Raw genomic sequence first — 14853 nt, 5'->3', positions numbered from 1 at the left:
CTACAGCCAATGCATGATTGGGTCGACCTAATCTCTTCTTTTTCCTCTCTCCTGAGCCACTTACACTCCAGCCTCTGGATGACTGATGCCCCATGGAGCCAATGAGATTTCAATATACAATTTAAAATCCATTTTTAAAGCCCTAAACTTGAAAATGTTATGTTTTATGTTCTAAAGTCTATGTAGTTTAATGTATTTTGCTTTTTGAGTAGGCTGTTTTTCCACCTAAGCATGTCAGGTGTTCATTTTCAGTGATATTGTTATATATATATATATATATATATATATATATAATGTGGACTCTTTTCCAGCTAATAGGGGCAGTTACAGGTCATCTGCAGGCTTATTTTTGCATTAAAAGATAAAAAAAAAAATAAGTCAGTGTGTTCAAACTCCTATAGTAGTATATTAATGCCAGAAACACTGACAGAACATTGGGCTAGACTGGGATAGGCGTTTTAGTATAATTTTACATACATTTCCAGGGATAAGAACAGGTTAACTCATCTAGTTTTAAAAGGAAATAATCCAGTTTGAACCCTTTTTTTCTTTTTATCTTGCATTGGAGAAGTCGCAGCCTCTATTTGAAGTAATTTAGTTAGTATTAAACTTTATCTTTCAGATAAAAGAACAAGACTTTAAAGGATTTGATTCGAGCCAATCCAACTTCAATAAGAGAATGTTGTATTCAGTTAACAGCACTGTTAATTAGAGCAGCAGCCTTTAGGATTAGCTTCAGATTAGGCTGTGTTACATACATTCACATGAAGGAACACCAAACACTGTGGCGCTCAATTGCTCAAAGGCATTGTGTAATTGGTATCTCTTCTGCTCCCCTCAGATAGTCAGGGACGTGAACCAGTCAACTTCCAGCTCTAACCTCGAGGCTGGCGCTGTCTGCGTGGTCGGAAATGGTGGACAGTATGGAGACAGAAGACAAACAAGGAAGAGGGGTGAGATGAAAGGCAGAGGTTCGCTGCTTCAGAGGGCGACATGGACGAGGAAACGGAGAACATCGGAGGGGACGGGGTAAAAAAAAGGTGTCGGTGAAAAACCTTCGAGTCAATCATGCGTGTGGTGGAGGGGAGAGGGAAGAAAGCCAAAAGGTTAGAGGGTCAGAGAAGCTGTGAGAACTTAAAAGGAAAATTAACACCTTTTGTTCAGGATTCATTATAATCTGATTAAACTTCTTACAGACTTTCGCCCCCGGGCCAGTGCTGTCACCAGCGGGGAATTACACTAGATCTGTAATGAATGACTCATAGCTGAGTGTTCGTGTGTCTGGAGGAGGGAAAACTACCAGAATTAGCGTCTGATTGATTTTTATGTGCCTGTGTGCACCAAACAGCCGGCAGACACCAGACGGTGCAGGTCGATGAGACAGACATCAGCTGACTGAACATGCTGGCAAAACCACAACCCCCTTGCATCAGCAAATTGCCGTGGCAACAGTGTGTTCCCGCCAAAAAACTCCCTACTCGTCCTGCTCTAGAGACCGCACCCTGAGTGACTTTCAGCCACTTCACCCAAATTCAGTAAAGTACACAGGAGACTACAACCAAACTCAAAGCCTTTTATGGGCATTGGCTGAACCGACTATTAATGCAACACACACGCAGGTCAGGTGAGGTCACGTGCCGTGTGTTTTCCCGCAGCAGTGTGTTCCTGAGAGTGCCAGCTGCTGGCTGTTTCTGCACAGTCAGGTTTGTGTTACGAGGCTGGGGAGCGTTCAGAGGGGCCACTTCATTCCTTTCTGCTTGCTCCTCTGCTCACTAACAACAGACACACCACGGATCACGTTTGGGTCAAAGACTGTTTTTTAAAACACCTTTTTCAGAGTCTTGGGTTGTTTTACCCGATGGGCAGAGTCGGTCGTATGCTGTTTAATGATGCGATGAGTGCCAGAGTCCTGTGACGTTACCACTTAAGTATTTGAGGGTTAAGTGAGGCCGTTTTTCTTTTGACTGACACTCTTACTCGCTTGGTACAATTGGATTTGGCCGTTCGTAGTGAACCACGCCCGACACGGCCATACTCAAAGAATTCTTTGTTTCCAACAAGGTGCAGCGTCAATATATTACAGTTTAGAGTATGACAGCTTAGTCAAGTGTACAAAGAGACGTACATGGCTGGCTTTAGTACAGAACACAATAGGTTGTCTCAATGATAAGCTAAAATAAGCCACGCGAGCCTCAAAGATGTTTTCTACTAGATTTTTGTATCTTCGACCGAGTTGATAATGAAACCATAAGTTGACAGTCAATAATACGTTATCAAATCAAGCAGCAGTGACGACCCTGAAAGGAACGTCATGAAAGTTTTCCAAGTGATTCAGAAGTTAGTCTGTAGAGAATAACCCAGCAGATGGTTGAAGGAATAAGTCTGGAGTGTGTCTGTGTTTTATGAAGCAAAAGTGAAAGTTTTTTTTCTAAAGCATGCTCAATAAATGAACAAAGCGGCTCTTGAGATTCAAGGGCCACTACAATTGCAAATGGGAGACCGGAGTGTAATAAATAGCTGTTAATATTACATCAATGTATTACTGGGGCTTTTCTGATTTAGGAAAAGTGAACAACTTATTATAAGCATTAATTCTGATGTAGAAATGTAATCCTGGGCTCAAATCAAAGCTTTTAAACTGGGGAGATATTCAAAATGTTTATCTATGTGAGCATCAGATTTGACCGATGTTTTCTACCATTTAAATATTTTCCTTCAAAATAAAATCACACAGAAAATAAAAAGTATAATTACAAAATAATAACTAACATCACATTTATCATCATATATTTGTTTGCTTTTATCTTCCTTTAAGGATGGCTCCTGATGAACATTAGACCTCGATGACTATGACATCGTTTTAATATTTAAAGGTGCAATACGTACCAATTTTAGTTTAAAACATTTTCCAAAATGAACAAAAATGAACCACAGAATGTGTAGAAATGACAGTTTTGACATTATTTCAAAGATATCTTTGTATTGTGTTAGGTATCTATCGAAGTTAGCATGCTAACTAGCTTGCCACTAGTCACATCATACCTAAAAAGGTTATGGTCCAAGGGTAAAAACACCAACAACCCCCCAGAGTCAGCTAATATGACTGCCAGCTGCATGGTTAACTGAGCTTATTAGCTAATGTCTGCTACAGTTAACAGCAGTTAGCGGTTACTCTGGTGATCTGCTGCCCCTAGTTATTCAATCGATAGGTAGTCAGTTCTTACAGACTGCACCTTTAATATCTGAATCACCATACATTTTGCAGATAGTGATCCTGAAGATTTAGGGTCCTCCGACAGGAACAAGCGGTCCAAATTGTCCAAACTTTGGTCTAAATTTTATTGGTGTCTTTCAGGAGACAAAAGCCAAAAAGCAGAGAATAACTTGATGGATGCACCGTGCACCTGGCCTGCTACAGTTTACAGTGTTTTTACACGTGTATGCATCATATTAAAGTGTTAATTTGCCTCACTCACCACAGTATAAATGCGTGTCCTCGACTCCTGCAGCTATAAGTTGATATCTATAAGGGAGACTGATGGGGCCCAGCAGCAGCTACTGCCTTCCCCGGCAGGACTACAGTTCCACACAACCGGGCCAAAATAAACATCTTCCCCACAGTCTCCTCTGCTGACATGACATGAATGTGTGCGGGGGAGCTGCAGGACCGTGTGGCTTACTGCAGCGGCCACATGTGTACCTCAAGTATCTTTGTGCATGTATATTTATGTGTATGTGCCTGTGTGTATGTCTGCTTAACCGATTGGGACAATCCGAAACCCTGAGGCTTCTGAATTACATCTTTATCTTCCTCTGTTTCCCCCTGTTACATCTAAATCAGCCCCCCTGAGCCACATGTAGGCAGCCAGAGCCTCCGCTGCTCGGATCGTGTCCATTAAAAACACCAGTAGCACAGTCCAGTGACCACACCTCTGACGGTCCCAGCAGTTCAGTCTCTACAGTGTAAACTTCACCAAAATGGATAAAACAAGCTCCTGCTACACTGTTCTATCTGGAAAATATGGAGGAAATGTTTCAAACATAATTGGTGAAAACATAACAGGGAAATTAAATTTTAAGAGCAGCTTACACAATGAAGGAAATCATTCTCAGATACCAAGTTACTTTGAGAAATTCAATGAAAGCCCTGTTTCCACCACAGGAACTTTCCCTCGGGACTCGGACCTTTTGGAAGAACTCTGCTTTTTCACCACAGGGACCGGGGTCAAAATGACGTTCTTGGGAAATTATTTTATCCACCAAAAAGTCCCTGTTTGAAGGGTAGTACAGTACATTTCTGATCGGTTGAGTACTCGCAGCATTTTATCTCGGAGTAGTGTAAACTGTTGTTCATTGTGCTTTGACACGTCAACACAAAGCATGCCATGAATGGATCAACTGTGAATTCCTCACTGGGCATTTATTGTTAGCTGAGGGACGAAGAGTTATTCAAGTCAAGTCAAGCCAATTTTATTTATATAGCCTGAAATTACAAATCCCATTGCCCCGGTGGACACCCTCTGTCCTTAGACCCTCAATTCAAGTAAGGTTTAAACTCAGTGTTTAAACCAGCAGGGACATAAAAGTCCTTAATGTGTTCAGAGGCTGACAAAGATTGTGTGATACGATAGAAAGCTACTCGATGGATTGTTTTATCAGGAGAATATTTATAATTTTGGTTCAGACAGGAAGTGGAAAATCTGGCATCCGGTCCCAAAGCAGCAGTAGACTTACAGTATATCTAAAAACACATATAGGAAATTTATGGACTCATTATACTTTCATTAGGAGTTTTTTGAGGGATACTATTTCCAATTTGTGGTTTCAACCCCGGGGTTGGAAATGCCTGAGTTGCCTGCTCGGCCGAGCCCCCCCCCCCTTCTCCAAACCCGGTGTCCCACGTTAACCAGCTAAGCACCGCAATTAATCCATTTCCTCCTCAGAAATTAGACCTGTTCATTAAGCTTTCCGTAACCTTTCATCCCCCCTGAAAGTCTGCTCTGGTTCAGTCGAGGCTGTGTGGCTTGTTCAGGGTGATCCATTACACCACAGCGAACACTCTGGAGGGGAAGTTTACGAGAGAGGCCTCCTCATCTTGATATAAAGTCTCATGCTTTAATACCTCTCAGGGGAGGAAAAGACTGGACTGGAAGGAGGTTCTTCTGGATATGATTCGATCAGCATGGATGTCCATAAATCATATTTGGTTAAATCATCTTTAAGGTTATAGCTGCGCTTTCTGATACAAAGATGCACAGATACAGAAGTAGGATGCCTTCAGGCTGTATGTCCTCACTCACAAGGCAGAGAAAAGATGTTGGCAAAAAGGAAGAAGGATATTTTAGGACTGCAGAACAGGCCTCAAGAGGTCTGGTTTAGGAAGCATGTATAAATAGGACCCTTCCTACTTCCTGCTTGACTTTTTTTAATCAAAGAAACGGTTGAATACATGTTGCAAAGAGGCTGAGCTCTTCATTCCTACAGCTTCAAAAGGCGCGGGTCAAGCCCTGACAGAATAACCAACACAACATTACAAGAAAGAAACTTCAAAGCAGCCATAGTGCAACTTTGCTTTTTGAAGAAAGTGCCCCGAGCAGGCTAATTCATCAATCTCCAGCAGTCGCACTGAAGGTAAGTTTAGGCTACGAATAATTTGCAAGACAGAACTCATTTTATGCGTCGACTTGTTGAAATACAGATACAGCAGACATTCAGAGCTATGTGATCGGACTCCTGGCTTAAGTATTTTTTGACAAACAAACAATCTGGAGGGACTTCCTCCAGGGGGACTGGACGTAAATGAAGCCTGACAGTGGCGGCTGTGCCGACTGTGTGTGATCTGCTGGGAGAGCGATGGCAGGTTCCGGCCCATTTGCTGCTGTGTTATTGCCGAGGAGCGAGTCTGCCCCTGGGGCTGTGTGAGGAAGAAGCTGGAGCTCGGAGGGTTGATGGCTTTATAAATCACAGGCAAGCTGAGGGCAGACAGAGAGTCCACACACTGTGAATCACACGTCATGGCTGCATGTGTGTGCATATACTCATACACATACATGCACTCATAAAAATCCATTTCCCAAATTATTTTATTCTTGGCAGGCTGCAAAAGCCCCTAAAATAGCACTTAGGTCATCATGGGACAGTAAAGACTTTAAGTGGGTTAACACCTCGTTCAGGCAGCACATGCTGAACGTTTAGCGGTACAGAAACTCACACACACAAGCACATACACACACTGAGAGAAAGAGTTCACATAGTTTACAACAAAAAAATCAGACCTGTGCGAAAAAGCCCATTCTTTTAAGATAAAAAGTCGAAATTCTCTGATCCTAGTTGCATAATGTAAATATTTTCTGGTTTCTTTTCCCCGCTATGACAGTAAACTGAATATCTCTGCGTTGGGGATAAAACAAGACATTTGAGGACGTCATCTCAGGCTTTGGAGAAAACTGATGATCTTTTATCTTTTTCTCGATCATAATCCTCTTACCACAAATTCATAGTTTGCTCGGCAGTGTAGAGCCGCATCCAACAACAAGCATTACGACATATTTCGTGATTGTTACTGTGGATGTTAGATGTGCTTGTGTGTCCTGTTTATATCCTTATACACAGTCAAGGCTTGCCAGATCTTTTGTTTACTAAGGTAATTTTGGCTTTTTTCCAAGGTGGCCCTGATGGTCAAAACACAATGTAATGTTTTGTTTTGTGAAATGTTGTTGTGTTTGGACCTTCAGGGCCACTGTAGTTTTCTCTACTTCATGATTGATAGTGAAGAAGGATGAGAAGAAGTCACATGATGCAAGGTCAAGGCAGATTAATCGACAGTGAAAATGCCCATTAGTTGCAGCCCTTTAAAAAAAGTACAGTCGTTGTTAACATTATGTGCCATCAATCATGTCGTGTATGTAGATGCCACTTTTTCTCAGTTGGAACAAAACATCCTACAGATAACCACACACACACACACACACACAGATATGCAACCGATCATGTGGAGACAGACATCCTCTGTCCCGTACTCAGACACAAATGGGGTCAATCCCACACGCACTCAACCCACCAATGAAAGAGGATCCCCCAAAATTACCCCTTTGCTGGAGCCTGGAGCAACCAGTGACTTCATGTCTGCAGCCGCTACACTGATTTACTCATGTTCAACCCTCTCAAATCCCACCGCAGCGCAGGAAACACATCTCTTACCCCCTCGCAGCACGTTTCCCCCTCTATCTGTCGAACATTTACACCATCCCACATCCCCTGCATGCCTCACGCGTTTACCAACCCGAGTCAGGACCTAGCTGTTAGGAGAGCACGTTGTGTGTTATCAGTGGCAGATAAGGGAGGTCAGACAGGGATTCAAGCCAAACGACTCCATAAACACAGCTGAACAGTCTGTGTGTTCTTGTCTGTGCTGACCGGTTGTCGCTGAGATAAAGAATGGAGGATGGATGGATTCTTGGACAACGCACACACAGCGTTTGGAGACAAAGGACTTGGTTGTGAAAATTCAAAACCAGCCAATAAACAAGTCATAAATTGTGATCAGAACTTCAGAAAAGACTCCACAAACAGACTTTAATTTGCAATCCTACGAGGCACATTACAGGGATTTTAAGGCCCAGCGGGGACTGACACACATCTCATAAATTCCTCAAAAGCAATGCTCAAAATTCACATTTAAACGCCAAGTGCAACATTCGTCCCAGTCTAGACCTGAATCTATGTGCCAGTTATTTTAGTGTGTATGAGCGCAACAGGCCACGGTGCTGATTGATCAATTCTTGGTGCTGGAGGCGCCTGGATAGCGTGTGTGTGTGTTTGAGTGTGTCTCAAAGTGTGTGGTTAATGAATTACAGCCTTGACAGGTCAGGATTAGCCCAGGGGTGTGGAACAGATAAAAAGGAAGACCATCATTCTCTCCCTCATCCGCACTGATGAAACGTCAGAGGGAACAATTGCAAAATTGTTTTTTCTTCACTAAATTTTGTGGCTGTCAAGTTTGTTTGAATGATGTAACTTGAACATGGAAAATTAGAAGAAGCAGAAGCTTTGAACTTTGCTCGCTTCCTCTAATTAAAGAGTCAAAAAAACAAACTGCATGCTTTCAGAATCCATTTCTGGTCTAGAAAATGTTTATGACACTTTTGATTCTCAAAGAAACCTTGAATTTCATTTAAAAGTGCAAACAAAAGTATTGCAAACTATTAATGATAGTATCCGGTACACAGTACTTCCATTGACTGTACCATAATACAGTAAGTGACACCTTTATTGTCCACTGGTAGCCATATCCAAGTTGTACAGCTCTTTCTACCAAGTGTGCACAACCACATACGTACACTAACACACAAAAAATGCACTAGAGCTGCAACAATTAATCGAATACTCGAGTTGTAAGTTATTGAAATTTATTGCCAACTGTTCTAATAATCGATGTTTGATTGTGTGTCCTGTTCATATCCTTATACACACCCAGTAGCATCATCATTAAACTCTAACCCTAAAAAGACATGTAATTCTTCTGTGACTATAGCAGAGCCCATTTTAAGCTGCTGACTCTTGGACACAGAGCTGAGAGATCAAAGACGAGACTTAAATGAAGCTGATCAGTGAGTGAACATCGCCCCCTGGTGGTGAGAAAATGAAGCCCTGAGCGAAGGTGTGTTGGGACTCACCACAGGTGTAGATGACACTGAGGTACTTCCTGGTGCCAGAGTAACATGGATCTCCAAAGTCTCTGGTGGAGGCTCGAACCAGGCAGCTCTTCTTTCCCTGACAGCGGGCGGTCAGAACCTGCAGAGCCACAGACGACTGGCAGTCTGAAGGGAAGACAGAGAGAAGTAAAAAGTATTGAATTATTAGACAGATCAGACGGATGAAAAGCAATGATTTAGCTAAGTATATGAAAGAGTGGGTTCCAGCTTTTATATCTTTTTATGTGACACTTTATTTTATGGTCTATATAGAAGACCACTACCCAGAAAGGAAATGATACAACGTATTTCTCAAGAAAATGAAAAATGGAGCAAAACTGACACAATTGGTGGAGAAATCCATTAGTCGGAGGAATATGAATATGTCAATTTATGCATAGACATATACCAGACTATTAATCGAATGGTCAATAAAACAATGTGCATATTAAACATTAAAAAAGACAATAACGTTTTAGACCTCAAATGAAAAAAGTGAATGTTGTAGCGTTAACCGTCTTTCATGCAGGTTAGAACATGCAAAAATGTAAATATTGTCTTTGTGAGTTGTAAATTACAGGCAAGAAACGTTTGTTTGGTTTAACTGAATCTCTTTGACTTTTGCCATACATTAAGAATTACTTGGCTCTTTGAAGATGAACGTCACTTTAAATCAACATCAGCTATCTACTGGCGACTGTACCATTTCCTTGCTTTGTCTCCGAACATTGTTACTATGCTCCCTTTAAATGGTACCAGAACCAATACAGATACAAGAACCTTCTCTGTTTCATACTATTTACAGTCCACTTACCAATAAGGCATAGAGATAATCAACTAACTACAAAGCTGCATTGCCGCTGTCCTCATCCTTGGAAAAGTTCTCATCCGATTACAGTGCATTGCCAGATTCAGAGTCTACACATTTTTATAATCTTATTTAAGAAAAATGTAAATAATAATAATAATGATAATAATTTTATATTCCCAATAAAACAGTGAGTCAAACATATCTCAAGAGACAAAAGGCCTGTTTATAGTATATAAGTATTGGATACCAAATGTTCATATTGCAGAAGAGTCTTCTACTACCTTGCTGTAGAGACTTTGACGGACAAGTAGCACTTCAGGCGCAAAAGGACTACATGAGTCTCAGTCAAAACAGACAGACACACGCAGACCAAGGGGACATCACACACTCCTTCCCGTAAAGGTTTCCTTGGTGGAGCCTCAGTCCACATCAGACCCACATACAGAAACCTTACTGGGGCCTCACATTGTCTAAAGGATACCTGATCCAACGTGTGTGTGTATGCATATGTGTGTGTGTATGTAGTCCAGACAGAGTAATGGATGTGGCTCTCATACATCATCGCTAAGCACCTGCCAGCTCCTCCAGACCCTCTGTTCTGCAGCTCTCATCCTGCGGACGGACAGATGAGGCTCGTCTTTTTCCTCCAGCCGCTCTCACTTCCTTCCTCTCTCACATCAATAACAGAGGGTGATATACTGACCTGCTGTGCTTGAAGACTTTAGAATGAACTCTTTAGCGCTCATAAAGCCAGACGCACATGGCCCTACTTCAAGAAACATCATTTTAAAGTACGGCTACAACATGATCCGTACGAAAAGCAGAGGATTGTGGGATTAACCACAACACTGCTGTGTTTAAAAAATCCCAAATTCTGTAAACCAAACTTGAACACTGGATCTCAGTTAAATGTTCCACGTCATGAACTTCAGTGACACCCCAAACTGAGGCTTGAGAAGCATTAATGAAGTCGGCAGAACCTCCAGCTGAGTCTTGTGGGAATGTGGATGAGTCGTGGTTCCACATGGATGCTTTTCCACGACCCCACGCTCCATCTAACCCCTAAAGAACAACACAAGGAGGTGAGCCTTTGAAAGTGGACACTGTGCTTTCACACTGTTTGCCCTGGTGGGCCCCCAAAAAGGCAGATGAGAAAGGTAGAGGGAAGAGGCCAGTTAAGACTTGGCTCACACGTCAACAGGCCACAACAAATTACAGCTCAGGTCAAAGGGCAAATGTCCCAGTCAGGAAGTCATGCATAGTGTCAACGCTGGGAATTCATTCAGTAGTCCGGTCCAGTTTTATTGCATTACGGCATTCGTAATCGAGGACGACACTTTATTTCCTGGAAATGATTGTGTTCGTAATGAAACCAGATCAAAGACTAAAAGCTTCCTAAGAATGTGAACCTGAATAGTGTCTGTTCGAAGGGGCAACCGGACCCTCCCCAGCTGGAGCCGACACACTGGAATTCCCAACCAGGATGCAGTGAGGTGGAAGCCTGTGGGAACCAGTGAGTGTAACTGGATAACCAGTCAGACACCATAAAAGGTTAGACAGTTCCCACACATGTGGATTCATTGATTATGATTGATTCACAATCAGTTTCATCTGAAAATCCGGAAAAAACTCCCTGTCGGCAGAATAAAATGTTGCCATTGAACATTTTTTCTCACTTCTGTTAAATACGTAAGTGACATATTTATTAAATCAACCTTTCTACAATACATTTTGCATTACGCTCAGATAACATGAGACCCCACTGTTCAAGACAACTTCTCCTGACAGAACGGGGTATTCTGGACATTTTCCAGCCATGTCTGTGCTGACAAATGTGGGTATTTTAAGCCCAAACAAGATATTTTCCTGACACTAACCAAGTGGGTTCGTGCCTAACTTCCAACTTCATGTAGTCTAGTAAAAATGTCACTGTAGTGACCTCCTGGTCTGCCTGATGTGCATTCATTTGCCCCCTCTCTCTCTCTCCCTCCCCAGAGGGCTCTTTTAAGCCGGTGTGCCACGCTGAAAACCTTCCTCTCTTACAAGGGAACCCACTGACAGACAGGCCCCCATTAGCTGCAGCTTTGATTCCCTGACTGGGTGATTAGTAGAGCAGGGGGGCCCACAGAGGAACGGGTGGGACCGGAGTGTAAGTGGGGGGGGGGGGTTTCAGAGACAGATAGAGACTTCTAGAGACAAGAGGATGGAGACACACACATTTATTCTTTGTCCACTGGCTCTCCAAACACACACACAGCATTTCTGTGCAGTTTAAAAGAACATTCCTCAGAGTCTGACCTCCCCTGGCTCTCATTAGCGGCTTTAACGCAGACAGACAGGCATACAACAGTCCTCTCTATCACACACACATAGATGGGAACAGGCATGAATAACCCCTGATACCTCTAACCTTTACCCTCAAACCACCTCCGAGCCTGCTCACAGTAGGTCCACAGTCAAGACGAGCGGTGAGGGAAAGGGAGGAGTTTCCTGGACACGTATTCTCACTCGTGACTGATTACAGACTGAGGTCATGTACGGAGGACCACAGAAAGAAAACGCAGAGGGATGACTTTCCCCGAGAATGACCCACGGTTGATCACCCACAGCTTCTGAAAGTTACTGACACCTGCTGTGTGTGTTGTTATGCTGCCCTGTACCAGCAGCATCTCTCTGCCGCTCAGCTCCTTTTTGTCACATCAGTCATCCGTCGCACATCTAACTTTCTGCCTGCTTGAAACCAGCATCAGCCTTGGATTACATCTCCCACAGAATTAAAACTAAGGCAATAGCATTACAATAACAGCATCAAATATTTTGTGTGTTGTGATGGGTGCTGTTGAGTTTCACTTGTCACAGAGCCCTTATATTAAGATTAATGTAGGGTGAGTACATGCTGGTTATCTTGAGGAAACTTCTGGTTCACACCCCTACACACACACACACACACACACACACACACACACACACACACACAAACAGGCACAACACGATACATCTGCAGCAACCTTTCCCAGAAGGTTCTCGCAGCAACTGTCCGTAACAATCTTCCAGGTATTCCACCCACGCACACCTTTCCCGGAATTCCCAAGACAATGGGCTGGCAAACTTGTCAGAGGTCCTCATCTCCTCTTCTCCTCTGACTCACCGTCGACACGTATCATTTCACGGGGAGGCTCAACTCATTGTTGTGGGATTAAAAGTCTTTGTGTGATAGAAAAGCGACTTTTAGATGTCGTGATGGGGTGTAGGAACCTGCACACGCCAAGTGCTTTCTGCGAACGCCATTAATGAATTTGAAACCACTCTCCCACACCACAAGTAGTTTACTGTAACAAGGTGAATTCAAGTATAACACTGACTGAGTTCCAGTCTTCAAAGAGGCACTATGTAGTTTTGGAGAAGAAATTCAAACTCTGAATTTTAATATTTACAATATTAATGAGATAATAATACAAACTCAGAAATATTTCCTCCAAAAGTGAATAAACAAGCTGTTGTCAGATGAAAATAAGGTCCCCAGAACACTGTTTGAAGCTAGAAAGGTGGCAGGGTCAGCCACATATAAATAAAGTAGAAGTAAAACAGAGAGTTTGCTAATTTTGTTTGTTTGTTTAGGCATGAAAAAAAATGTCACTGAAGATCTTTCTCTTCTGATTAAAATGTATTCCCCAAAACTACATAGTGCACCTTTAAAGTGTCACACACAAACACCCTAGCACAGACATGCACATGCACATATGTTCAGATTTGTTTGTAAGCTGATAGCGGGTTATTTCTAGAGTCGGAGACTAAAACAGTCAACCCTGCGCACGTGTGTTATAACTGACAACATGTTACTCCATCTGACGTCCAGTTGGTGGTGGTCCTTAGCTCTCACCCCTGCATGGATAGCATATACAGGGTGAAGCTGGAAGACAAATGTCAGGGAAGTTTGTTTTTCACCACCACCAAGAAATAAATCACTAAAATCTGCCACCTACTTTGACAGCTGGTCTGCACTTACGCTTTTAGACAGGTTTAAACACACAGAACTACTCAGAATTTTATCTAATCTGCAAATCGACCAAAACAACCCCGACATCCTGAAATTTATCTGCTCCGTATGCATCGAAGTCAGACAGAAACGCAGATAAAGTTACAGTGAAGCAGCTTGTCCCCCAACAACTGGAGCACGCTTCCAAAAGCCAAGTGTTAAATTTGAACTGCAGCTGTGCGTGCTCGCCTTTCAAACGCTACCGAGATCATATGAGAGACCAACCGCTCGATTACCGCTCACAGTTCAAAACATTTTCGAAGCACATACTCAAAAGTGAAAGCGCAGTGGCCTTCAAAAAAAAAAAAAAAAAAAGAGAGGGAAAGAAAAAGCAGTCCGAGACCCTGCATGCCAAGCGTGGGGGGCTATTTAGATGTCAAGAGGTGTGTGTGATGGTAATGGGGCAGATGAGAGAGGAGGGCTGAGGCAGGCCCCTTCGCTTTGAGGATTCTCCATCGCCGCCGAGACCTGTCCAACTCCACCACTCCCACCCCACCCCAAAACCAAGGAACAGACGAGATCAAAGGGGGCTTACTTTTGTGCGCACATGCCTGTGTATGCACTTGTTTTGGTCTGACGTGCTTTTCAAGGGTTTTTGGATTCAGCAAGCAAACCAGAGAGCTGCTTGCTCTCTGTGGTGGCAAGTAGACTGGAAAAATTAACAAGCTAAACACAAGGGATCAAGATAATGTATCGGTCATTATGCAACGTAGGGTTGCAAAACAACATGAGAGTTATTTCTTAGTACACACACAAACGACATATGTAAAGACAGATTTAGAGGAGAATAAGGTCAAAGAAAAGCAAACGATATATGCAGTTATTGCTACACAGAAGTTCATGTATACATCCAGGAAATAATTCTGTAGTGCGTTTCTTTTTGAATTTGAGTCAAATATAAATAGCAGCAACAAGTGATGGTTACGGTTTTATCCTCGCATTGCAAGCCATCTCCCGCAGACTGTCTAACTTGCAAAATACATTCATTTGTGATGTTTCGGTACTTTATGGAAGAGGATGAGTCAGGATTCTGAGAAAAAAGTCAGGATTTTGAGAAAGGAAAGTCTGGATTGAACTGCCGGATGAAGGTCTGGTACTGTAACGTTGCAAATAAATGTACTTTTGGAAGTATTTCTTCCGATTATCCTGTCCTCTGTCTGACATCTGAGATACACTCTCACGTTTTGATCCATGTTTTTAATCCACAGTTTGTCGATTATAAAAGCGCCTCCAGAAGATGGCTGGTTTTCAACAAGCTACAAAGAAAAAACCTACGTCTATATCTGGGTTTTTCCTACAATTATAAGGCTTAG

General features: G+C 42.6%; 1 protein-coding gene across 1 annotated transcript in view; it reads right to left on the bottom strand.

Annotated features, from left to right (window-relative positions):
- eva1aa (eva-1 homolog A, regulator of programmed cell death a) overlaps positions 1–14853 on the bottom strand; it is a 75630-nt gene that overhangs the window by 33982 nt on the left and 26795 nt on the right. Inside the window, exon 5 of the mRNA XM_084376937.1 lies at positions 8676–8819. Within this exon, the coding sequence (XP_084233063.1) occupies positions 8676–8819 (144 nt within the window). The remainder of the gene's footprint in view (positions 1–8675; positions 8820–14853) is intronic.

The sequence above is a fragment of the Pagrus pagrus genome (assembly GCF_965226575.1).
Source record: "Pagrus pagrus genome assembly, chromosome: 16".
Taxonomy (NCBI): Eukaryota; Metazoa; Chordata; class Actinopteri; order Spariformes; family Sparidae; genus Pagrus; species Pagrus pagrus.
The sequence above is the reverse complement of the archived record's forward strand: the minus strand, read 5'-3'. Positions and strand labels throughout refer to the sequence as shown.